The 24,238-nt window shown below is 43.0% G+C and overlaps 1 protein-coding gene across 1 annotated transcript in view; it reads left to right on the top strand.

The window, feature by feature from the left end:
* slc15a2 (solute carrier family 15 member 2) overlaps positions 1 to 24,238 on the top strand; it is a 219,807-nt gene that overhangs the window by 99,923 nt on the left and 95,646 nt on the right. The window contains exons 10-11 of the mRNA XM_059966270.1: positions 10,791 to 10,877; positions 16,296 to 16,385. Coding sequence (XP_059822253.1) covers positions 10,791 to 10,877; positions 16,296 to 16,385 — 177 coding nt within the window. The remainder of the gene's footprint in view (positions 1 to 10,790; positions 10,878 to 16,295; positions 16,386 to 24,238) is intronic.

The following is a 24,238-nucleotide window of genomic DNA, read 5'->3' as shown; positions in this document are numbered from 1 at the left end:
CGGTTAATATTACAAGAGAGAAGGTGCTCAAAAAGCTGAAAGAGCTAACGGTACATAAGTCACCTGGACCAGAGGAATTGCACCCTACAGTTCTGAAAGTAATGTTAGAGATTGTGATGGCATTAGAAATGATCTTTCAAAAATGATTGGACTCCGGCATGGTGCCAGAGGACTGGAAAACTACAAATGTCATTCCATTCTTTAAGAAAGGAGGAAGGCAGCAGAAAGAAAATTATAGTCCAGTTAGATGATAGAGTACTTGGTGACACAGGCTGTATGGTTTCCTTCAGGGAAAATTCTGCCTGACGAACCTGTTGGAATTCTTTGAGGAGAATACAAGTAGGACAGATAAAGGGAATGCAATGGATGTTGTATATTTGGACTTTCAAAAGGCCTTTGACAAGGTGCTGCACATGAGGCTGCCTACCAAGTTAAGAGCCCATGGTGTTACAGAAAAGTTACTAACGTGGTTAAAACATTGGCTGATTGATAGGAGGGAGCAAGTGGGAATAAAAGGCTAGGCAGCATCTATAGGGAGAAGCGATGTCAGGACGAAGGGTCTCTGGCCAAAACGTCGACATCGCTTCTCCCTATAGATGCTGCCTAGCCTGCTGTGTTCTACCAGCATTTTGTGTGTTTTGTTTGAATTTCCAGCATCTGCAGATTTCCTCGTGTTTGCTCTGGGAATAAAAGGATCCTTTTCTGGTTGACTGCCAGTGACTAGTGGTATTCCACAGGAGTCTGTGTTGGGACTACTTCTTTTTATGCTGTACATAAATTATTTGGATGATAGAATATATGGCTTTGTTCCCAAGTTTGCTTATGATACAAAGCTTGGTGGATGGGCAGGTAGTGTTGTGGAAATAGGTAGGATGCAGAAGGACTTAAACAGATTAGGAGAACGGGCAAGAAAGCGGCAAATGAAATGCAATGTTGGAAAATAATGATCATGCAGTAGAAATAAATGTGCAGGCTATTTACTAAATGGGAAGAAAATCCAAAAATCTGAGTTGCAAAGAGACTTAGGAGTCCTTGTACAGACACCCTAAAGGTTAACTTGCAGGTTGAGCTGGTGGTGAGGAAGCCAAATGCCATGTTAGCATTCATTTCAAGAGGTCTTGAATACAATAGCAAGGATGTGATGCTGAGGCTTTATAAGGCACTGGTGAGGCCTCACCTTGAGTATTCTGAGCAGTTTTGGGCCCTCATCTTAGAAGGGATGTGCTGGCGTTGGAGAGGGTCCAGAGAAGGTACACAAGGATGGTTCCAGGAATTAAAAGGTTATCATATGAATAACAAGACTCTGGGTCTGTACTCACCAGAATTTAGAAAGGTTTGGAGGGGCGGGGGGGAATCTCATTGAAACCTTTCGAATTTTTGGCTTAAAGGAAGAAAGCAGAGAGTAGTTGTGGAAGGAAAGTATTCTGCCTGGAGGTCAGTGACTAGTGGAGTGCCACAGGGATCTGTCCTGGGACCCCTGCTATGTGTGATTTTTATAAATGACCTGGATATAGAGGTGGAAGGATGGGTGAGTAAGTTTGCGGATGACACAAAAATTGGAGGAGTTGTGGATGGAGCTGTAGGTTGACAAAGATTACAAGAGGATATAGACAGGCTGCAGAGTTGGGCAGAAAAATGGCAGATGGAGTTCAATCCGGACAAATGTGAGGTGATGCATTTTGGAAGGACAAACCAGAAGACTGAGTTCAGGATTAATGGTCAGTTACTTAAGAGTGTGGATGAACAAAGGGACCTTGGGGTTCAAATCCATACATCCCTCAAGGTTGCTGCATAGGTTGACAGGGTAGTTAAGAAGGCTTATGGGATGCTAGGCTTTATTAACAGGGGGATGAGTTCAAGAGTAGAGAGCTCATGTTGAAACTCTACAAATCTCTGGTGAGTATTGTGTTCAATCCTGGTCACCTCATTATAGGAAAGATGTGGAAGCTATGGAGAGGGTGCAGAGGAGATTTACCAGGATGCTGCCTGATTTGGAGAACAAGTCATATGAATCAAGGTTAGCAGAACTGGGACTTTTCTCTTTGGAGCGTAGACGAATGAGAGGGGACTTGATAGAGGTCTACAAGATTATGAGAGGCATAGATAGGGTGGATAGTCAGTCCCTGTTTCCCAATATACCAATAACAAACACCAGAGGGCATATGTACAAAAGTATGGGAGGGAAATTTAGGGGAGACATCAGGGTCCAAGTTTTTTACACAGAGGGTTGTGAGTGCCTGGAATGACTTGCCAGGGATGGTGGTGGAGGCTAAAACATTAGGGGTATTTAAGAGCCTCTTGGACAGGCACATGGATGAAAGAAAAATGGTTATGGGGTAGTGTGGGTTTAGTACCTTTTTTTAAGGATTATATGGGTTGGCACAACAAGGAGGGATGAAGGGCCTGTACTGTGCTTAGTGTTCTATGATTCTATGGAATGTTGGAAGGCCTAGACCGAGTAGATGTGAAAGGATGTTTCCCATAGTGGGAGAGTCTAGGACAAGAGGACATAGCCTCAGAATAGATGGGCGCCCTTTCAAAACAGTGATGCAGAGAAATTTCTTTAGCCAAAGGGTGGTAAATTTGTGGAATTTGTCACCACATGCAGCTGTGGAGGCCAGGTTGTTGGGTGTATTTAAGGCAAAGATTGTTAGGTTCTTGATTGGACATGGCATCAAAGGTTATGGGGAGAAAGCCGGGAACTATGGTTAAGTAGGAGATTGAGAAAAAGGATCAGCCATGATTGAATTACGGAGCACACTCAATAGGCCAGATGGCCAAATTCTGCTCCTATGTATTATGGTCTTATATCCTGAATGCTCGACTTTCCTATTAATGGAAATACCCTGTTCACTCTACCCTGCTTTTTCAGTATTCAGCAGGTTTCAATGAGATTCGCCCTCATCTTGACCCGTATCAAGTATATTCACAGACCCATTAAACACTTATCAATTCTTAATATATTAATTATTATATATGAATGAAGGTGTTCAAACTCAAGAATACTACAGCATGAAAAGAAACCATTGGCCTGCAATAGTTCTTTCAAAGAGTAGACTATTTAGTTCCTTTCTCTGGAACATTTGCCATTTCCCTTAAACTGCAGATTGACAGTGAATGAATCTCTGTTTCCCTGTCTTCACTGTTACCAGAAGAAAACACTGGGGGCATTACAATGGGTTAGATCTTAAGACATCAGAGCAGATTAGATCATTCAGCCCATTGCATCTGCTCCAACATTCGATCTTAGCTAATTTGTTTTACCTCTTAACTCCATTCTTCTGCCTTCTCCACCTAACATTTGATGCCCTTACTAATTAACAACCTATCCAACTCTGCTTTAAATATACTCAATTACTTGGCATTGAATTCCAGAGATTCACCACTTCTTGGCTAAAGAATTCAGAAGATTCAGAATCAGAATCGTGTTTAATATCACTGGCATATGGCATGAAATTTGTTGTTTTGCAGCAGCAGTACATTGCAATATATAATAAAAACATCTATAAATTACAGTAAGTATATGCAAAAAAGAAAAATTAAATTTAAATAAAGTACAAAGAGAGGGAAAAAATACTGAGGTAGTGTTCATAGGTTCATTATCTATTCAGAAATCTGATGGCAAAGGGAAGATGTTCCTGAAAACTTAGAGTGTGTGTCTTTAGGTTCTTGTACCTCCTCCTTGATGGTAGCAATGAGAAGAGGGCATGTCTTGGGTGATGGGAGTCCTTAATGATGGATGCTGCCTTTTTGAGGCATCACTCCTTGAAGATATCCTGGATGCTAGGGAGGCCAGTGACCTTGATGGAGCTGGTTGCGTTTACAGCTTTCTGCATCTTTTTCTGATCCTGTGCAGTGGCCACCCCATACCAGATGGTGATACAACCAGTTAGAATGCACTCCACAGTACGTCTGTAGACATTTGCATTTTTGACATTTGCATCTCAAACTCTTAATGAAGTACAGGCTTTGCCATGCCTTCTGAGCAATTGCATCAATATGTTGGGCCCAGAATAGATCCTCAGTGATGCTGACACCCAGAAACTTGAAACCGCTTACCCGTTCCACTTCTGATCCCTCAGTGAGGACTGGTGTGTGTTCTAATTTAAGAAAGTGTGTGGTTAATTTAAGACAGCACCATTAACACCAGACCGTTTATATGCAGCTCCAAAAGGAATCCTCAGATATTCCCATTTGGGACTATATTCCCATGCATCGTTATCTTATGTTCAAGTCTTTTATGTGGTACCTTATCGAATGCCTTCTGGAAATCCAAGTAATTAACGTCCATCTATTCTCCTCTATCCACTGCGGTCATTATATCCTCAAAGAACTCCAGTAAGTTGTCAAACAGGACCTCAGAGAGTGATAGCTTTGTGGAATGTGCTTCCTGTAGAAGTAGCAGAGGCCAGTTCAGTTGTGTCATTTAAGGTAAAATTGGATACGTATATGGACAGGAAAGGAGTGGAGGGTTATGGGCTGAGTGCAGGTAGGTGGGACTAGTTGAGATTAAGAGTTCGGCACGGACTAGGAGGGCCGAGATGGCCTGTTTCCGTGCTGTGATTGTTATATGGTTATATTATGTGGTTATAAGGATCAATGGACCAGACCATAACCGGAATGCAGACTTTACGGACTGGACCATGACAATAACCATATAACCATATAACAATTACAGCACAGAAACAGGCCATCTCGGCCTTTCTAGTCCGTGCCAAACGCTTACTCTCACCTAGTCCCACCCACATGCATTCAGCCCATAATCCTCCATTCTTTTCCTGTCCATATACCTATCCAATTTTTAAAAAATGACAATAATGAACCTGCCTCTACCACTCTACCTGCTCGTTCCACACAGCTACCACTCTCTGAGTAAAGAAGTTCCCCCTTGTGTTACCCCTAAACTTTTGCCCCTTAACTCTCAACTCATGTCTTCTTGTTTGAATTCCCCCTACTCTCAATGGAAAAAGCCTATCCACGTCAACTCTAACTATCCCCCTCATAATTTTAAGTACCTCTATCAAGTCCCCCCTCAACCTTCTACGCTCCAAAGAATAAAGACCTAACTTGTTCAACCCATCTCTGTAACTTAGGTGCTGTAACCCAGGTAACATTCTAGCAAATCTCTGTACTCTCTCTATTTTGTTGACATCTTTCCTATATTTCGGTGACCAGAACTGTACACAATACTCCAAATTTGGCTTCACCAATGCCTTGTACAATTTTAACATTACATCCCAACTCCTTTCCTCAATGCTCTGATTTATAAAGGGCTGCATACCAAAAGCTTTCTTCACCACCCTATTCACATGAGATTCAACCTTCAGGGAACTATGCACCATTATTCCTAGATCACTCTGTTCTACTGCATTCCTCAATGCCCTACCATTTACCATGTATGTCCTATTTTGATTATTCCTACCAAAATGTAGCACCTCACACATACCAGCATTAAACTCCATCTCCAATTTTTCAGCTCACTCTTCTAACTGGTCTAAATCTCTCTGCAAGCTTTGAAAACCTACTTTATTATCCACAACGCCACCTATCTTAGTATCATCTGCATACTTACTAATCCAATTTACCACCTCATCATCCAGATCATTAATGTATATGACAAACAACATTGGACACAGTACAGATCCCTGAGGCACACCACTAGTCACCGGCCTCCAACTTGACAAATAGTTATCCACCACTACACTCTGGAATCTCCCATCCAGCCACTGTTGAATCCATTTTACTACTTCAATATTAATACCTAATGATTGAACCTTCCTAACTAACCTTCCGTGTGGAACCTTGTCAAAGATCTTACTGAAGTCCATATGACAACATCCACTGCTTTACCCTCGTCAACTTTCCTAGTAACCTCTTCAAAAAATTCAATAAGATTTGTCAAACATGACCTTCCACGCACAAATCCATGTTGACTGCTCCTAATCAGATACTATCTATCCAGATAATTATATATACCATCTCTAAGAATACTTTCCATTAATTTACCCACCACTGACGTCAAACTTACAGGCCGATAATTGCTAGGTTTATTCTTAGAACCCTTTTTAAACAATGGAACCACGTGAGCAATATGTCAATCCTCCGGCACCATCCCCGTTTCTAATGACGTTTGAAATATTTCTGTCAGAGCCCCTGGTATTTCTATACTAACTTCCTTCAAGGTCCTAGGGAATATCCTGTCAGGAACCGGAGACTTATCCACTTTTATATTCTTTAAAAGCTCTAGTACATCCTCTTCTTTATTCATCATAGTTTCCATAACTACCCTACTTGTTTCCCTTACCTTACACAATTCAATATCCTTCTTCTTAGTGAATACTGATGAAAAGAAATTGTTCAAAATCTCCCCCATCTCCTTTGGCTCCACACATAGCTGTCCACTCTGATTCTCTAAGGGACCAATTTTATCCCTTGCTATCCTTTTGTTATTAATATAACTGTAGAAACCCTTCGGATTTATATTCACCGTACTTGCCAAAGCAACCTCATATCTTCTTTTATCTTTTCTAATTTCTTTCTTATGATTCTTTTTACATTCTTTATATTCCTTGAGCACCTTATTTACTCCATACTGCCTATATTTATTGTAGATCTAGTCCTATCCTTCTCCATAATTGTATTGAAACTAATGATATTGTGATCACTGGACCCGAAGTGTTCTCCAACACATACCTCCATCACCTGACCTATCTCATTCCCTAACAGGAGATCCAACACTGCCCCTTCTTTAGATGGTACCTCTATGTACTGCTGCAAAAAAATATCCTGCACACAGTTTAAAAACTCCAAACCATCCAGCCCTTTTACAGAATGGGCTTCCCAGTCTGTGTGGAAAATTAAAATCTCCCACAATCACAACCTTGTGCTTACTACAAATATCTGCTATCTCCTTACAAATTTGCTCCCCTAATTCTCACTCCCCATTAGGTGGACTATAATACACCCCTATAAGTGTTACTACACCTTTCCCATTCCTCAATTCCACCCAAATAGTCTCCCTAGACGAGCCCTCTAATCTATCCTGCCAAAGCACCGCTGTAATATTTTCTCGGACAAGCAACGCAACACCCCCTCCTTTGCCCCTCCAGTTCTATCACACCTGAAGCAACAAAATCCAGGAATATTTAGTTGCCAATCAAACCCTTCCTGCAACCATGTTGCACTAATAGCTACAACATCATATTTCCAGTTATCAATCCATGCTCTAAGTTCATCCACCTTTCTTACAATGCTCCTAGCATTAAAATAGATGCATTTAAGAAACTCTCCACCTCTTCCTCTCAGTTTATCCCTAATGGTGCAAACAACTTTATTATCTTTTTCTTCCTTCTCCCCTACATCTTCGGTCTGAGCACTAGACACTACTAGCTTTCTCTGTTTGTGAACGAACCTCCTCTCCCCTAGTCTCTTCTAATTAACTCCTACCCCCCAACCATTCTAGTTTAAAGTCTCCCAAGTAGCCTTAGTAAATCTCCCCGCCAGGATATTGGTCCTCCTAGGATTCAAGTGTAACCCGTCCTTTTTGTACAGGTCACACCTGCCCCAAAAGAGGTCCCAATGATCCAGAAACTTGAATCCCTGCCCCCCCCCACTCCAATCCCTGAGCCACGCATTTATCCTCCACCTTATTCCATTCCTACTCTCACTGTCTCGTGGCACAGGCAGTAATCCCGAGATTACTACCTTTGCGGTCCTTCTTCTCAACTGCCTTCTGAACTCCCTATATTCTCCTTTCAGGACCTCTTCCCTTTTCCTACCTATGTCATTGGTACCTATATGTACCACGAACTCTGGCTTCTCACCCTCCCACTTCGGGATATCTTGGACGCGATCAGAAACATCCTGGACCCTGGCACCAGGGAGGCATCTGGGTCTACCATCCGGGTCTCCTGATTGCGTCCACAGAATCACCTATTTGACCCCCTAACTATCGAGTCCCCTATTACTACAGCCTTTCTCTTCCTTTCCCTACCCTTCTGAGCTACAAGGCTGGACTCTGTGCCGGTGGCAGGGCCACTGTTGCTTCCTCCCAGGTAGGCTGTCCCCCCCAACAGTACTCAAACAGGAGTACTTATTGTCAAGGGGTACAAGTCACTGGGGTACTCTCTAGTACTTGACTCTTCCCCTTCCTTCTCCTAACCATGGCCCACCTGTCTGCCTCCCGTGGCCCCAGTGTGACAACCTGCCTGTAACACCTCTCTGTCATCTCCTCACTCTCCTTGACCAGACGAAGTAGGGGACATGAAAATTAAAATAGGTAATTTAGAGCCATGGGACCAGAGGCCAAGGCAGGAAAAGTCATTGCATGGGATGTACCATCACAATCAGAATCAGGTTTATCATCCCCGGCATGTGTTGGGAAATTTGTTAACTTAGCAAAAGCAGTTCAATGCATTGCATAATATAGAAGAAGAATAGCAACAATAATAAATAAATAAATAAATTGCTTACAGTATATGTATATTGAATAGATTACAAATTGTGTAGACAATAGACAGTAGGTGCAGGATTAGGCCATTCGGCCCTTCTAGCCAGCACTGCCATTCACTCTGATCTTGGCTGATCATACACCATCAGTTCATGCCCTCTCCCCATATTCCTTGACCCCACTATCTATAAGAGCTCTATCTAACTCTCTCTTGAAAGCATCCAGAGACTTGGCCTCCACTGCCTTCTGGGGAAGAGCATTCCACATATCCACCACTCTCTGGGTGAAAAAGTTTTTCCGCATCTCTGTTCTAAATGGCTTACCCCTTATTCTTAAACTGTGGCCTCTAGTTCTGGACTCGCTCATCAGTGGGAACATGCTTCCTGCCCCCAGCGTGTCCAATCCCTTAATAATCTTATATGTTTCAATCAGTCCCCTCTCATCCTTCTAAACTCCAGTGTATACAAGCCCAGTCACTCCAATCTTTCAACATATGACAGTCCTACCATTCCAGGAATTAACTTTGTGAACCTACGCTGCACTCCCTCAATAGCAAGAATATATAAACAGAATAAACAGAAATAATGTATATTAAAAAAGTGAGGTAGTGTTTACCATCACCAGATATCAGAGGTGGCTGACAGAAAGAAGTGTTACTAATGGCTAGATATGGCAGGACTAAGGAACAGCACAGAGGTACTGCCTGTGGCTGCGCATGAACAAACACTGAGCACAAGAGCAATAGTATCAGAGTGCAAGATGCCGGCAGGGGCAGCATACACTGAATGGCACAATCAAGTTTCAGGAATTGTGTACAGGACCATCTGTGCTGCGTATGGATTTGATACTCCCAAGTCCAAATGGGAAACACCTGAGAAGTTAGTGGAGAATGACTTAACTAAGATCCTGTGGGACTTCCAAACTGATAAGCAGGTACTGACCAACCAACCAGATATAGTAATGTTGGACAAGGAACTGAAGAAAACAATAGTAATAGAATTCCAAATGACGGTAACATCAGGAAGAAAGAATATGAGAAGTTGGAGAAATACTAGGGCTTGAAAGAGCAGATGGAAAGGATATGGAAGATTAAAGCCAGGGTAATCCCGGTGGTGATAGGAACACTGGATAGTGATAGGGATAGGAACACCTATCCCGGTGGTGATAGGTGGTGATAGTTGTGAAACCTGGGCTGGGAGAGTGGCTTCACAAATACTGGGAATAACATCTGAGATCTCAGTCCTGAAGAGTGTACTACTAGAAACAGCAAGGACACTGCACCAAACCCTCAAGCTCCCAGGCTTCTCATAGAGTACCTAGGATTGAGGGAAATTACAGATTAATACCATCCAGAATAAAATATATATAAAAATTAAATATGTAGAGCAAAAAAGAGATATAAATAGTAAATAGTGTTCATGGGTTGATGGACCATTGAAAGTGGTGGGGGGGGGAAGAAACTGCTCCTAAAACATTGAGTGTGTGTCTTCAGGCTCCTGTAACACCTCCCTGATGGTAGCAATGAGAAGAACGCATGGCCAGGGTAGTGGAGTCCTTAATGATTGATGCTACTTTTCTGAGCTATCACCTTTTCTTTCCTTTCTGGGAAACGTGCTAAGACGGTAGCACAATATCGATACGCAGCAGCCTCTCTGGACTCTGGATTGGTGATTACCAAACGTAATGTGGTTTTTCTTGTGTGGTCTGTTTTGTGCTTTTTTGTGATATCATTCTGGTTGATATCAACCCTAACCCTAACCCTGACCCATTGTATTTGTGGTTTATAAATGACAATAAACTGAATCTGAATCTGAATCTTAAAGATGTCTGTGATAGAACTGGCCTAGTTTAAAACCCTCTGCAACTTTTTTTCAATTCTTCTCACCAGACAGAGATACATCCAATTAGAATTTTCTCCATGGTACAGCTATAGAAATTTGCTTGAGTCTTTAGTGACATATCAGTCTCTTCAGACTCATAATGAAATATAGCCACTGATGTACCTACATTATAATTGGACCCAGGATAGATCTACAGGAACTTGAAACTGTTCAACTTTGTAATGCTGACTCCTTAATGAGGACTGGTGTAAGTTCCCTGGACTTCCTCTTCCTGAAGCCCACAGTCATTTCCTTGGTATTACTGACGTTGAATGCAAGATTATGTAATGTTTCTTATTTAAGATGTGTGTAGACTCAGAAATAGTGCTTCTAGCCATGGATTACCCAGGAAAAACATTTTCCTGACCAGCCTGAGTGCAGGTTAATTTCAAGTCTTAAATTCTTTGGTCAATTTCAAAATCAGTCTCAGTGAAATGGTAAAGAAATGTCTTTCCTTACAGTTTTCAATTCACAATCGGTGGAAACATCGCTCCAGCACTTATCCCAAGAGGGAACATTGGCTTGACTGGGCAACTGAAAAGTATCCAGTTACGTGAGACTCTTCCATTGGCTTTTTTGAATAATTTAATCTATGTCATTTTGAAATAACTGTTCATAGTGTTACGTACCCCGTAACTGGGTGTCTTATCAGCAAAGATAGAAGTGTCCGTTGGAGTCTGGTACTATTTTCCAAACAGTGCTTATTAGTAAAAATATACAAATCAATATCAACAATGCCAATATACAGATAATACACGTTAGCAATACTAAACCTAAAAGTGTGGGTATAATAATAATCAATAATAAACAAGATCTATCGTTGTCTAGGGGATAATGAATTGTCACATGGAAATATAAAGTTCAGTTCAGTTCATGCAGGCTGAGGTAGTTGGTGGGGAGAGAGAGAGAGGGCGATCAAACAGTGACAGCTATTGTCTTGCCAACCTTTCGTTATGATCTTGATCCATCGATGTGTTGTTGTGGCCATTCAGGTATGACCCCTCTGTCATTTAGCTAGACCGTTCTTCCATGGTGGACTCGTCACCCAGGCAAGGGTGGACACACACACAAACCCCCACCGGCCTCGCTATAAACACTGTGAGTTAAAATTGTCCGATCCTTCGTTCGGTCTCCAATGCCCCACACTTTCTCATGGGTTTCTGATGCTCACTAGTGTGTCTCCTGGTGCGTCTCCTGGTGTGTCTGAGGGGTGTCTCCCCAGACCTCACTTTTATCCCTACTCATGGGGTCTCAGGTGTCAATCAGTTTTGAATGGCTTAGTCCAGGGGTCGGCAACCCACGGCTCCGGAGCCGCATGCAACTCTTTCATCTCTGTGCTGCGGCTCCCTGTGGCTTTGGAAAATAAATGATGTGTATTTAATTAAAATGTATTTCATGTTAGTTTGTTAGTTTTTGAAATGTAATTCTAAATTTGAAGATTATGGTGATCTTGTACAATCTAAATAAAACGTGTTTTTTGTCACTATTAATATACGTTACCACTGCTAATGCCTGACACCCACCAGTGCGCGATTTCTTTAATTTTTCGATCCAAGATAGGCTAACTATGGAAAATTCTATAAAAAGAAAAGTGACTGAAGAAAACAGAACGTTTAATGATACGTGGGCAGATTCATTTGCTTTCACTGCTGACGAGACTGGTTTACCGGTATGCTTAATATGCAATGAGAAACTAGCAAACAACAAAAAGTCAAAAGTCGCAAGACATTTCCAGAATAAACCTTTGCTCAAAAATATCCGGATGGAGATGAGAGAAAAAAGGCCATTTCGGAACTGATGCAGAAGGTTGATCTGAGCAAAAATCATTTCAAGAAGTGGATGACGTCTGGAAAATCAACGACATATGCTAGTTTTGTTGCCACTCAGGAAATAGTCAGGCACGGGAAGCAGTTTACAGATGGTGAATATATAAAAGAATCTTTCATTAAGATTTCAGAACATCAATTCACGGACTTTAAAAACAAGAGTGAAATTATGCAGAAAATCAGGGATATGCCCCTCTCTGCAAAGACTGTCAAAGACAGAACCATAAGAATGGCAGAAGACATCACAAGACAGCAAATTAAAGACATCAATTCAGCTGTGTCCTTCTCGATTGCCTGTGACGAGTCTAAAGACGAAGGTGATATTGAACAAATAGCGCTGTTCTGCCGGTATGTAAACTCTGCCGGGCCACAGGAAGAAATGATTGAGTTGATACCTCTAAAAGGCCAAACACGGGGGGGAGGACATCTGTGAGGCTGTCTTGAATTGTTTAAGAGCCAAAGTAATAAAGACCACCCACCTGGTGTCAGTAGCTACTGATGGGGCACCAAGTATGACAGGAGCGCACAAGGGATTTGTGGCTTTACTGCAGAAGTCGCTGGACAGAAAGCTGCTGACTTTTCACTGCATCTTGCACCAAGAGGCACTGTGCGCTCAAACATTTCCTCCGGAATGCACAGAAGTAATGGATGTTGTCATTCAGATTGTCAATAAAATAATGGCAAAAAGTTTAAATCACCGTCAATTCCGTTTGTTACTGGACGAGCTGGAAAGTGCATATTCTGATCTCCTGCTTCACAACAAAGTCTGGTGGCTGTCAACAGGGGAGGTGCTGTAACACTTTGTCGTGTGTCTGGAAGAAGTGACATTAGGAAAGAAACTGTGATGAGTAGACTGGTAGGACTGAAGGCTAATAAATCCCCGGGTCCAGATGGTCTGCATCCGAGGGTTCTAAAAGAGGTGGCTCAGGAAATTGCGGATGCATTGGTAATCATTTTCCAATGTTCCTTAGATTCAGGATCAATTCCTGAAGATTGGAGAGTGGCTAATGTTGTCCCACTTTTCAAGAAGGGAGGGAAGGAGAAAACGGAGAACTATCGCCCTGTTAGCCTAACGTCAGTCGTGGGGAAGATGCTTGAGTCCATTATTAAGGACGAAATAGTGGCACATCTAGATGGCAGAAATAGGATTAGGCCGAGCCAGCATGGATTTACCAAGGGCAAATCATGCTTGACTAATCTGTTGGAGTTTTTTGAGGGTGTAACAAGGATGTTAGACGAGGGTAAGCCAGTAGATGTTGTGTACCTAGATTTTCAGAAGGCATTCGATAAGGTGCCACATAGGAGATTGGTGAGTAAAATCAGAGCTCATGGCATTGGGGGCAGGGTTTCAACATGGATAGAAAACTGGTTGGCAGATAGAAAGCAAAGGGTAGCAGTGAATGGGTGTTTCTCAGACTGGCTGGAGGTGACTAGTGGGGTACCACAGGGCTCTGTATTGGGACCACAGCTCTTTACGATTTATGTCAGTGATTTAGATGAGGGCATTGAAAACTATATCAGCAAGTTTGCTGACGATACTAAACTGGGTGGCAGTGTGACATGCGAAGAGGACGTTAGGAGAATACAGGGAGACTTGGATAGGCTGAGTGAGTGGGCAGATACTTGGCAGAAGTCATTCAATGTGAATAAATGTGAAGTTATCCACTTTGGAAGCTGGAACAAGAGGGCAGAGTATTGTCTGAACGGTGTCGAGTTAGGTAAGGGAGAAATGCAAAGAGACCTAGGAGTCCTAGTTCACCAGTCAATGAAGGTGAATGAGCAAGTGCAACAGGCAGTGAAGAGGGCAAGTGGAATGTTGGCCTTTGTTACAAGGGGAATTGAATACAAGAGCAAGGATGTTCTTTTGCATTTGTACAGGGCCCTGGTGAGACCACACCTGGAATATTGTGTACAGTTTTGGTCTCCAGGTTTAAGGAAGGACATTCTGGCAATTGAGGAAGTGCAGCGTAGATTCACTAGGTTGATTCCTGGGATGGCAGGGCTGTCTTACGCAGAGAGATTGGAGAGATTGGGGCTTGTACACGCTGGAATTGAGGAGATTGAGAGGGGATCTGATTGAAACGTTTAAGATAATTAAAGGATTTGATAGGATTGAGGCAGGAAATATGTTCCAGATGTTGGGAGAGTCCAGTACCAGAGGGCATGGATTGAGAATAAGAGGTCAGTTATTTAAAACAGAGTTGAGGAAGAGCTTCTTCTCCCAGAGAGTTGTGGAGGTGTGGAATGCACTGCCTCGGAAGACGGTGGAGGCCAATTCTCTGGATGCTTTCAAGAAGGAGCTGGATAGATATCTGATGGATAGGGGAATCAAGGGATATGGGGACAAGGCAGGGACTGGGTATTGATAGTGAATGATCAGCCATGATCTCAGAATGGCGGTGCAGACTCGAGGGGCCGAATGGTCTACTTCTGCACCTATTGTCTATTGTCTATAAGTGAAAACTTTCCTGGGCAGCAAAGGGCTCACCTTTCCTGTGCTGGAACAGCCAGAGTGGCTGGAAAAGCTACACTTCATGGTAGACATGACAGCGCACCTGAACACACTGAACACAGCTCTTCAGGGGAAAGGACGCACGGCCCTGCACATGTTGGAGGATGTTTTGGCATTCGAGCGCAAGTTGACAGTGCTTGCCAGAGATTTACAGAAAGGCACATTGTCTTACTTCCCCAATTTGAGAGAGTTCAAACAAGCTCACGACATGATAATTTCGGAGTATTTACATTCTGCAATCATCGCAGTGCAAACATCGTTTGGGAAACGCTTCTGTGAGTTCAGAGAGGAAAAAAACATATTATCCTTCCCGGTCACTCCCCTAAGCATCGATCCATCTCTACTGAATACGACTGCATTGGCAGGTGTGAGTCAACCTGAACTTGAGATGGAACTGGCCGACATAGCCGACAAAGACATATGGGTGTCCAAGTTTAGACGCTTGACAGCAGACCTTGAAGATGTTGCCCGTCAGAAGGCAGTTCTTGCTCAGAATCACAATTGGAGTGATATTGAAAACCTCCCCAATCCGGACAAACTTGTGTTCGAAACACAGAATGCTATCACCGACATTTATGTAAACATTAAAAAGTATGCGCTTGGAGTCCTGTCGATCTTTGGATCCACATATGTATGTGAGCAGGTGTTCTCCAATATGAACTTTATTAAAAACAAACATCGCGCACACCTCACAGATGACAGCTTGCGATCCTGTGTAAAGATGAAGATGACGTCATCCAGCCCTGATGTGCAGACGCTGTGCGCTGAGGTCCAGGAGCAGAAATCCCATTAACCAAGTATGATAAATATTTTAATTGCCTATTATTTTACATATATTCAAATTTTTTCATTGTTCAGTGAAATAGTACTTTTATTTTTCAGGTTGACAGCTGGCTGACATTATTTTTGGTTTGCTGCTGGCAGACAATTTAAGTTCGGCGTTTTTCATAAATACAAGAAGGACTCAAATAGACATTGAGTATTTTACTTAAAAGTAACCTTCAACCCAACGTCTTTTGTTCGGAGTTCAAAAAGTTTTTGTTGCATGCAGAAATGTAATTTTGTTTTCTCTGCAGGAGTTCATCGATTTCATAAATGCAACACATTATAGTTTGTTTATACATAGCATAAAGGCAAAAAAAAACGTTGTATGCAGTGTTATTTCATTTTAAATGTCAAACGGGTTTTGTGGCTCCCAGTGTTTTCTGTGGGAAACGGGTCCAAATGGCTCTTTCAGTGGTAAAGGTTGCCAACCCCTGGCTTAGTCCATCAAACCAGCCCACTCCGGCTGTTCACTGAGGAATTTTAATGAACAGAATATTACCAAGTAAACAGCCCTCTCCGGAGCCGTGAGTCTTACAGGAGTCATAATATGGTCTCTCTCTCCCGGTGTTAATAGCAGCAGATGTTCCCACTTGTTTTTCTCTTATCTTGTCCTGCCTCTTATCCTCATGAGCAGCGTGGTAACAGTAACGGTTTGTGATTCTCCCAAGAGAGGGGGACATGGGCAACCTTGCACCCTTCTGCCCATCAGAGTTGTTCATCCTTCGTAACAATACTATTTTACATATGTAAGCCAAAGTATTTATTAATGCAATACTTAAATCTACTTTCTTTTTTGCTTACAGAAGCAGTTGATCAAAGAAATTAAGATGGTTTCCCAAGTTCTCTTCCTCTATCTCCCCCTCCCAATGTTCTGGGCACTTTTTGATCAGATGGTAAGGAACTTGTTCTGTAAGATGAAGATGATCCAGAATGGGGAATGGCAAAAGAAAGGGGTATGTGAAGAAATAACTCAAAGTTGGAGAAATTGATGTCAATGCTATCAGGTTAGAGCTGCAGCACCTCATATGTTGTCTGGGTAGCCTCCAACCTGTTAGCATGAACATTTATGGATGCATATAGACAGTTGGTGTCTTGGACCAAGACCCTTCATCTGGACTCAAACATGAGTGGGACTAGGTGAGAGTAAGCATTCGGCACGGATAAGGGCCGAGATGGCCTGTTTCCATATATGACCATATAACAATTACAGCACGGAAACAGGCCCTCTTGGCCTTTCTAGACCGTGCCGAACACTTACTCTCACCTAGTCCCACCTACCTGCACTCAGCCCATAACCCTCCATTCCTTTCCTGTCCATATACCTATCCCAATTTTTTTTAAATTACAAAATCGAACCTGTCTCTACACTTCTACTGGAAGCTCATTTCACACAGCTACCACTCTCTGAGTAAAGAAGTTCCCCTCGTGTTACCCCTAGATTTTTGCCTTTTAACCCTCAACTCATGTCTTCTTGTTTTAATCTCCCCTACTCTCAATGGAAAAAGCCTATCCACGTCAACTCTATCTAAACCCCCTCATAATTTTAAATACCTCTATCAAGTCCCCCCTCAACCTTCTACGCTCCAAAGAATAAAGACCTAACTTGTTCAACCTTTCTCTGTAACCTTGGTGCTGAAACCCAGGTAACATTCTAGTAAATCTCCTCTGTACTCTATTTTGTTGACATCTTTCCTATAATTGGGTGACCAGAACTGTACACAATACTCCAAATTTGGCCTCACCAGTGCCTTATACAATTTTAACATTACATCCCAACTTCTATACTCAATGCTCTGATTTATAAAGGCCTGCATACCAAAAGCTTTCTTCACCACCCTATTCACATGAGATTCAACCTTCAGGGAACTATGCACCATTATTCCCAGATCACTCTGTTCTACTGCATTCCTCAATGCCCTACCATTTACCATGTATGTCCTATTTTGATTAGTCCTACCAAAATGTAGCACCTCACACTTATCAGCATTAAACTCCATCTGCCATCGTTCAGCCCTCTCTTCTAACTGGCCTAAATCTCTCTGCAAGCTTTGAAAACCTACTTCATTATCCACAATGCCACCTATCTTAGTATCATCTGCATAATTACTATTCCAATTTACCACCCCATCATCCAGATCATTAATGTATATGACAAACAACACTGGACCCAGTACAGATCCCTGAGGCACACCACTAGTCACCAGCCTCCAACCTGACAAACAGTTATTCACCATTACTCTCTGGCATCTCCCATCCAGCCACTGTTGAATCCATTTTACTAATTCAATATTAATACCTAAGTTAGAAGGATGAGGAGGGATTCCCATTGAAGCCTTTCAAATTTTGAAAGGCCTAGACCAAGTAGATGTGGAAAGGATGTTTCTTTCTCATAGTGGGAGAGTCTAGGACAAGAGTACACAAGTACAGCCTCAGGATAGAGGGGCACTCTTTCAAAACAAAGATGGTGAATTTGTGGAATTTATTGCCATGTGCAGCTGTGGAGGGCAGGTCATTAGGTGTATTTAAGGCAGAAATTGATAGGGTGTTGTTGGACATGGCATCAAAGATTACAGGGAGAAGGCCGGGAACCGGGGGTGAGAAAGAGAAGAAAAAGATCGGCCATGATTGAATGGCGGAGCAGACTCAATGGGATAGATGATCTAATTCTGCTCCTATGTCTTATGGTCTTCTGGTCTTACAATACATTTTGATAAAAAGAACAATAGTGCAGACTATTATCTAAATGGGGCAAAGGCTCAAACATCAGAGGGGCAGAGGGACTTAGGAGTCCTCATACGCGACTTCCAGAATGTTAATTTTACAGGTTGAGTCTGTGGTAAAGAAGGCAAATTCAATGTTAGCATTTATTTCAAGGGGAAACAGATATGAAAGGGTCTTTTAAGAGACTCCTGGATAGGTACATGGAACTTAGAAAAATAAAGGGCTATAGATAACCCTAGGTAATTTCTAAAGTAAGTACATGCTCCGCACAGCATTGTGCGCTGAAGGGCCTGTATGTGCTGTAGTTTTTCTATATTTCTGTGTTTCTCATATAAAAACAATGAGATAATTCTGAGGCTTTATAAGACACAAATCCAGACACACTTAGAATATTGTCAGCAGTTTTTTGCCCCATATCTCAGAAAGGATGTGTTGTCATTGGGGAGCGTCCAGAGAAGGTTCACGAGGTTGATTCCAGGAATGAAAGGGTTAACATAAGGGTTGGCAGCTTTGGGTCTGTACTTACTGGAATTTAGAAGAATGCATGGGGATCTCATTGAAACTTGCTGAATGCTTGAAAGGACTGGATAAGGTGGATGTGGAGAGGATGTTCCCTCTGGTGGGGATATCCAAAACTGCGAGGCAGGAGAATGAGGTTGTGAGGGATAATATATCACCCACAGTAAAATGGCAAAGCAACATCAATGGCCAACCTGCCTGTTTCAGCTCCTTTGTCTTCTGGTCTTATGGTAAGTGGTAGAATCTGAGGGTAATTAATGAGAAGGTGTGGAGAATAGAACCTTTACAAGTTTATATCAGATCATGAGGGCATTAATAGGACAGATGTTCAGTATCTTTTCATTAAATCCAAATGTATTGAACTACGGATCATTCGGGAGGTGGAGGCAGAGATAGATAGGAGTTATCAGGAGGTAGTCACACCAAAAAACCAAGAAGTAGGCAGATGGGTGACAGTCCAGAGAGGCAGGGGGAGCAGGCAGAGAGAGCAGAGCACCCCTGCGGCCATTTCCATTAACAATAAGTATACCGTACTGGATACTGTTGATGGGGATGACCTACCAGGAATGAGTTGTAGTGGTCCTGCCTCTGGCACAGAGGTTGAACCCTCAACTAGAAAGGGGAGGAGGGAAGAGAAGAGAGTGATAGTTTTAGGGGACTCTATAGTTAGGGGGGCAGATCGGGAGTCTCGGATGGTATGTTGCCTCCCTGGTGCCAGGGTCCGGGACATCTCAGATCGGGTGCAGGCTATTCTTGAGAGTGAGGGCATGAACCCAGATGTAGTGGTCCATGTAGGGACCAATGATGTAGGTAAGGTGAGTGAGGGGGTCCTGCTTAGAGAGTTCAGGGAGTTAGGAGTGAAGCTGAAAGGCAGGACCTCCAGGGTGACAATCTCGGGATTGCTACCTGTGCCACGTGCGAGTGAGGCGAAGAATAGAATGATTATGCACATTAATACGAGGCTGAGAGCATGGTGCAGGAAGGAAGGGTTCAGGTTTTTGGATAATTGGTCTTTGTTCCAGGGACATTGGGATCTGTTTCGAAGGGATGGTCTACATCTGAACCGGAGGGGTACTAACATTCTTGCAGGAGTATTTGCCAGTGCTGCTCGGGGGGGTTTAAACTAGATGTGCAGGGGGCAGGGATCCAGATCCAGAGGGTTGGTCAGAAGGTGCATGGGGTTAAATGTGTACAAGGTTTGGGTGATCTTGAGAAGGTCATCAAAATTCAGGGTGCAATTTGCCCGATGGAAGTTCAAGGAGCTGGGTTAGGTACAGTAGACAGTGTTTTAAGCAAAGAGAGGAGGAATGGGCTAAGAATTCTATACTTGAATGCGCGTAGTGTCAGAAATAAGACAGATGAGCTTGAAGCTCAGATGAAAATGGGGAACTACGATATTGTTGGGATAACGGAGACATGGCTGCAAGGGGATCAGGCCTGGGAATTGAGTGTAACAGGGTATACGTGCTATCGTAGAGACAGAAATATGGGAAGAGGGGGTGGGGTGGCCCTGTTGGTGAGGAATGAGATTCAGTCCTTAGCAAGAGGTGACTTGGGAACAGGGGAAGTAGAGTCTGTGTGGATTGAGCTGAGGAACAGTAAGGGTAAAAAGACCCTAATGGGTGTTGTGTACAGGCCCCCAAACAGTAGCGTGGATATTGGGTACAAGTTGATTAGGGAGTTAACATTGGCATGTGCTAAAGGCAATGCAGTCGTTATGGGAGATTTCAACATGCAGGTGGACTGGGAGAATCAGGTAGGTGCTGGACCCCAGGATAGGGAGTTTGTGGAGTGTCTAAGGGATGTATTTTTGGAACAGCTTGTGCTTGAGCCAACCAGGAACGAGGCTATTTTGGACTTGGTGATGTGTAATGAACAGGAATTGATAAGTGATCTTGAAGTAAAGGAGCCATTAGGAAGTAGTGATATTAACATGATAAGTTTTTATCTACAATTTGAGAGGGATAGGGGCAGATCAGAGGTATCAGTGTTGCAATTAAATAAAGGAGACTACGGAGCCATGAGGGATGAGCTGGCCAAAGTTAAATGGGCGGATGCCCTGGCAGGAAAGACAGTGGATCAGCAGTGGCAGATATTCTTGGGCATAATACAAAAGATGCAAATGCAGTTCATTCCAATGAGAAGGAAGGATTCAAAGAGGGGGAAGGGGCCACAGTGGTTGACAAAGGAAGTCAGAGATTGTATAGCATTAAAGAAAAAGAAGTATGACAGGGCTAAGATGAGTGGGAATACAGATGATTGGGAAAGTTTTAAGGAACAGCAGATCTTAACTAAAAAAGCAATACGGAGAGAAAAAATCAGGTATGAGCTCAGTCTAGCCAGGAATATAAAAGGGGATAGCAAAAGCTTTTTTAGCTATGTGAAGAGAAAGAAGATAGTTAAGAACAATGTTGGCCCCTTGAAGAATGAATTGGGAGAAATTGTTATGGGAAACAGGGAAATGGCAACAGAATTTAATGTGTATTTTAGATCTGTCTTTACCAGGGAGGACACAAGCAATCTCCCAGATGTATGGATGGGCCAGGGTCATAAGATATCAGAGGAATTGAGACAGATTGACATTAGGAAAGAAACTGTGATGAGTAGACTGGTAGGACTGAAGGCTAATAAATCCCCGGGTCCAGATGGTCTGCATCCGAGGGTTCTAAAAGAGGTGGCTCAGGAAATTGCGGATGCATTGGTAATCATTTTCCAATGTTCCTTAGATTCAGGATCAGTTCCTGAAGATTGGAGAGTGGCTAATGTTGTCCCACTTTTCAAGAAGGGAGGGAAGGAGAAAACGGAGAACTATCGCCCTGTTAGCCTAACGTCAGTCGTGGGGAAGATGCTTGAGTCCATTATTAAGGACGAAATAGTGGCACATCTAGATGGCAGAAATAGGATTAGGCCGAGCCAGCATGGATTTACCAAGGGCAAATCATGCTTGACTAATCTGTTGGAGTTTTTTGAGGGTGTAACAAGGATGTTAGACAAGGGTAAGCCAGTAGATGTTGTGTACCTAGATTTTCAGAAGGCATTCGATAAGGTGCCACATAGGAGATTGGTGAGTAAAATCAGAGCTCATGGCATTGGGGGCAGGGTTTCAACATGGATAGAAAACTGGTTGGCAGATAGAAAGCAAAGGGTAGCAGTGAATGGGTGTTTCTCAGACTGGCTGGAGGTGACTAGTGGGGTACCACAGGGCTCTGTATTGGGACCACAGCTCTTTACGATTTATGTCAGTGATTTAGATGAGGGCATTGAAAACTATATCAGCAAGTTTGCTGACGATACTAAACTGGGTGGCAGTGTGACATGCGAAGAGGACGTTAGGAGAATACAGGGAGACTTGGATAGGCTGAGTGAGTGGGCAGATACTTGGCAGATGTCATTCAATGTGAATAAATGTGAAGTTATCCACTTTGGAAGCTGGAACAAGAGGGCAGAGTATTGTCTGAACGGTGCCGAGTTAGGTAAGGAAGAAATGCAAAGAGACCTAGGAGTCCTAGTTCACCAGTCAATGAAGGTGAATGAGCAAGTGCAACAGGCAGTGAAGAGGGCAAGTGGAATGTTGGCCTTTGTTACAAGGGGAATTGAATACAAGAGCAAGGATGTTCTTTTGCATTTGTACAGGGCCCTGGTGAGACCACACCTGGAATATTGTGTACAGTTTTGGTCTCCAGGTTTAAGGAAGGTCATTCTGGCAATTGAGGAAGTGCAGCGTAGATTCACTAGGTTGATTCCTGGGATGGCAGGGCTGTCTTACGCAGAGAGATTGGAGAGATTGGGCTTGTACACGCTGGAATTGAGGAGATTGAGAGGGGATCTGATTGAAACGTTTAAGATAATTAAAGGATTTGATAGGATTGAGGCAGGAAATATGTTCCAGATGTTGGGAGAGTCCAGTATCAGAGGGCATGGATTGAGAATAAGAGGTCAGTTATTTAAAACAGAGTTGAGGAAGAGCTTCTTCTCCCAGAGAGTTGTGGAGGTGTGGAATGCACTGCCTCGGAAGATGGTGGAGGCCAATTCTCTGGATGCTTTCAAGAAGGAGCTGGATAGATATCTGATGGATAGGGGAATCAAGGGATATGGGGACAAGGCAGGGACTGGGTATTGATAGTGAATGATCAGCCATGATCTCAGAATGGCGGTGCAGACTCGAGGGGCCGAATGGTCTACTTCTGCACCTATTGTCTATTGTATTGCTGGAGAGCATGAACTTGAGATGGGGAAAGTTCAAAGGAGATGTGTGGAGCAAGGCTTTTTACACAGAGAGTGGCAGGTGCATGGAATGCAATGCCAGGGATGGTGGTGCAGACAAATACAATAGAGCCATTTATGGAGAGGAAGAACGAATCTTCAGGTCCATTTGAGATCTGAATGAGGCTTTCAGATAGGCAGAATGTGCAGAGAATGGAGACATACAGATATTGCGTAGACCTCAGGGATTAATTTTGGCACTTCGTTATTAGTTTTATTACTTTTTACCAGTAATAACTGTAACTTCCCTCACCTGCCCATATGGAAACTTGGCCTGTTAGCCAGCTCTGCTAACAGCCATGGGGCTCAGCAGTGAGGAGGTCACTTCTCACCACTAAGCAAGGGGGCCTTCTCACCACTGAGCCGCATGGCTGCTAGCAGAGCTGGCTAACAGGCCAGATTTGCACATGAGTTAATATGATTTCGGGTTCACCCAATTAATTGTAATGTTCAATTAAAGAAGACTCAATTTGAGCTAATGTTGTGTAAATACTGCCATACACAATTGTTGGTCAGCACAAAATAACAGATCGTACATCACATAATGTTTTTAAGTGCAGTTAGAAATTTCAGCTTTGTGGAACAGTTAGTTGGAAAAAGAAAAGGAAAAAAAATAAAAGGGCCCATTATAGTTAGACCAGTCTAAATGTGCACATAAATTTGATGATCATCTTGAAGTTGTCCTTTTTAATCACATGCTGGACCCACAGTCTGCGTGAAAGCACACAACACATTCCGAACTTTTTGAAATCCATCTTGAACCAACAGGCTCTCCCTTGGGAGTATTGGCCGCTCCTCCTTAGAGCCATTCATCAGCACAAAGTACTTTGTGTAATAGGGTCACTCCTTCCCACAGCATCCTCAGCCACCTTCTCTCCTGTCCTCTCTGCATCTTCCACCAAAAAAATCCCACAAACCCCACTGTCTATCACAAATCTCACTAAGTTGCCGAGTCTTTTGAAGTCATTTAGTTGATTTTAGAACTTAAGCTTAAAAAATTAGAGCCAAAGCTGCAGGGTGATAGGATGGTAGTTAAGGCAATTTAATCCTGCTTCTGTAAAATGTGGGATTGCAGGGTACCAGATGGTCTCCATAATAACTACATCTGTGGGAAGTGCTCCCTTCTTCAGCTCCTGACTAACAAAGTCAATGAACTGGAGCATAAGCTGAATGTATACAGAACCATTTGTAAGGCTGAACTCCTCATAGATGTGACTTCGACTGAGGTGGTCACACCCGGCGC

This window comes from Hypanus sabinus, chromosome 4 (genome assembly GCF_030144855.1).
Source record: "Hypanus sabinus isolate sHypSab1 chromosome 4, sHypSab1.hap1, whole genome shotgun sequence".
NCBI lineage: Eukaryota > Metazoa > Chordata > Chondrichthyes > Myliobatiformes > Dasyatidae > Hypanus > Hypanus sabinus.
This window is presented reverse-complemented; position numbering and strand designations above follow the sequence as displayed.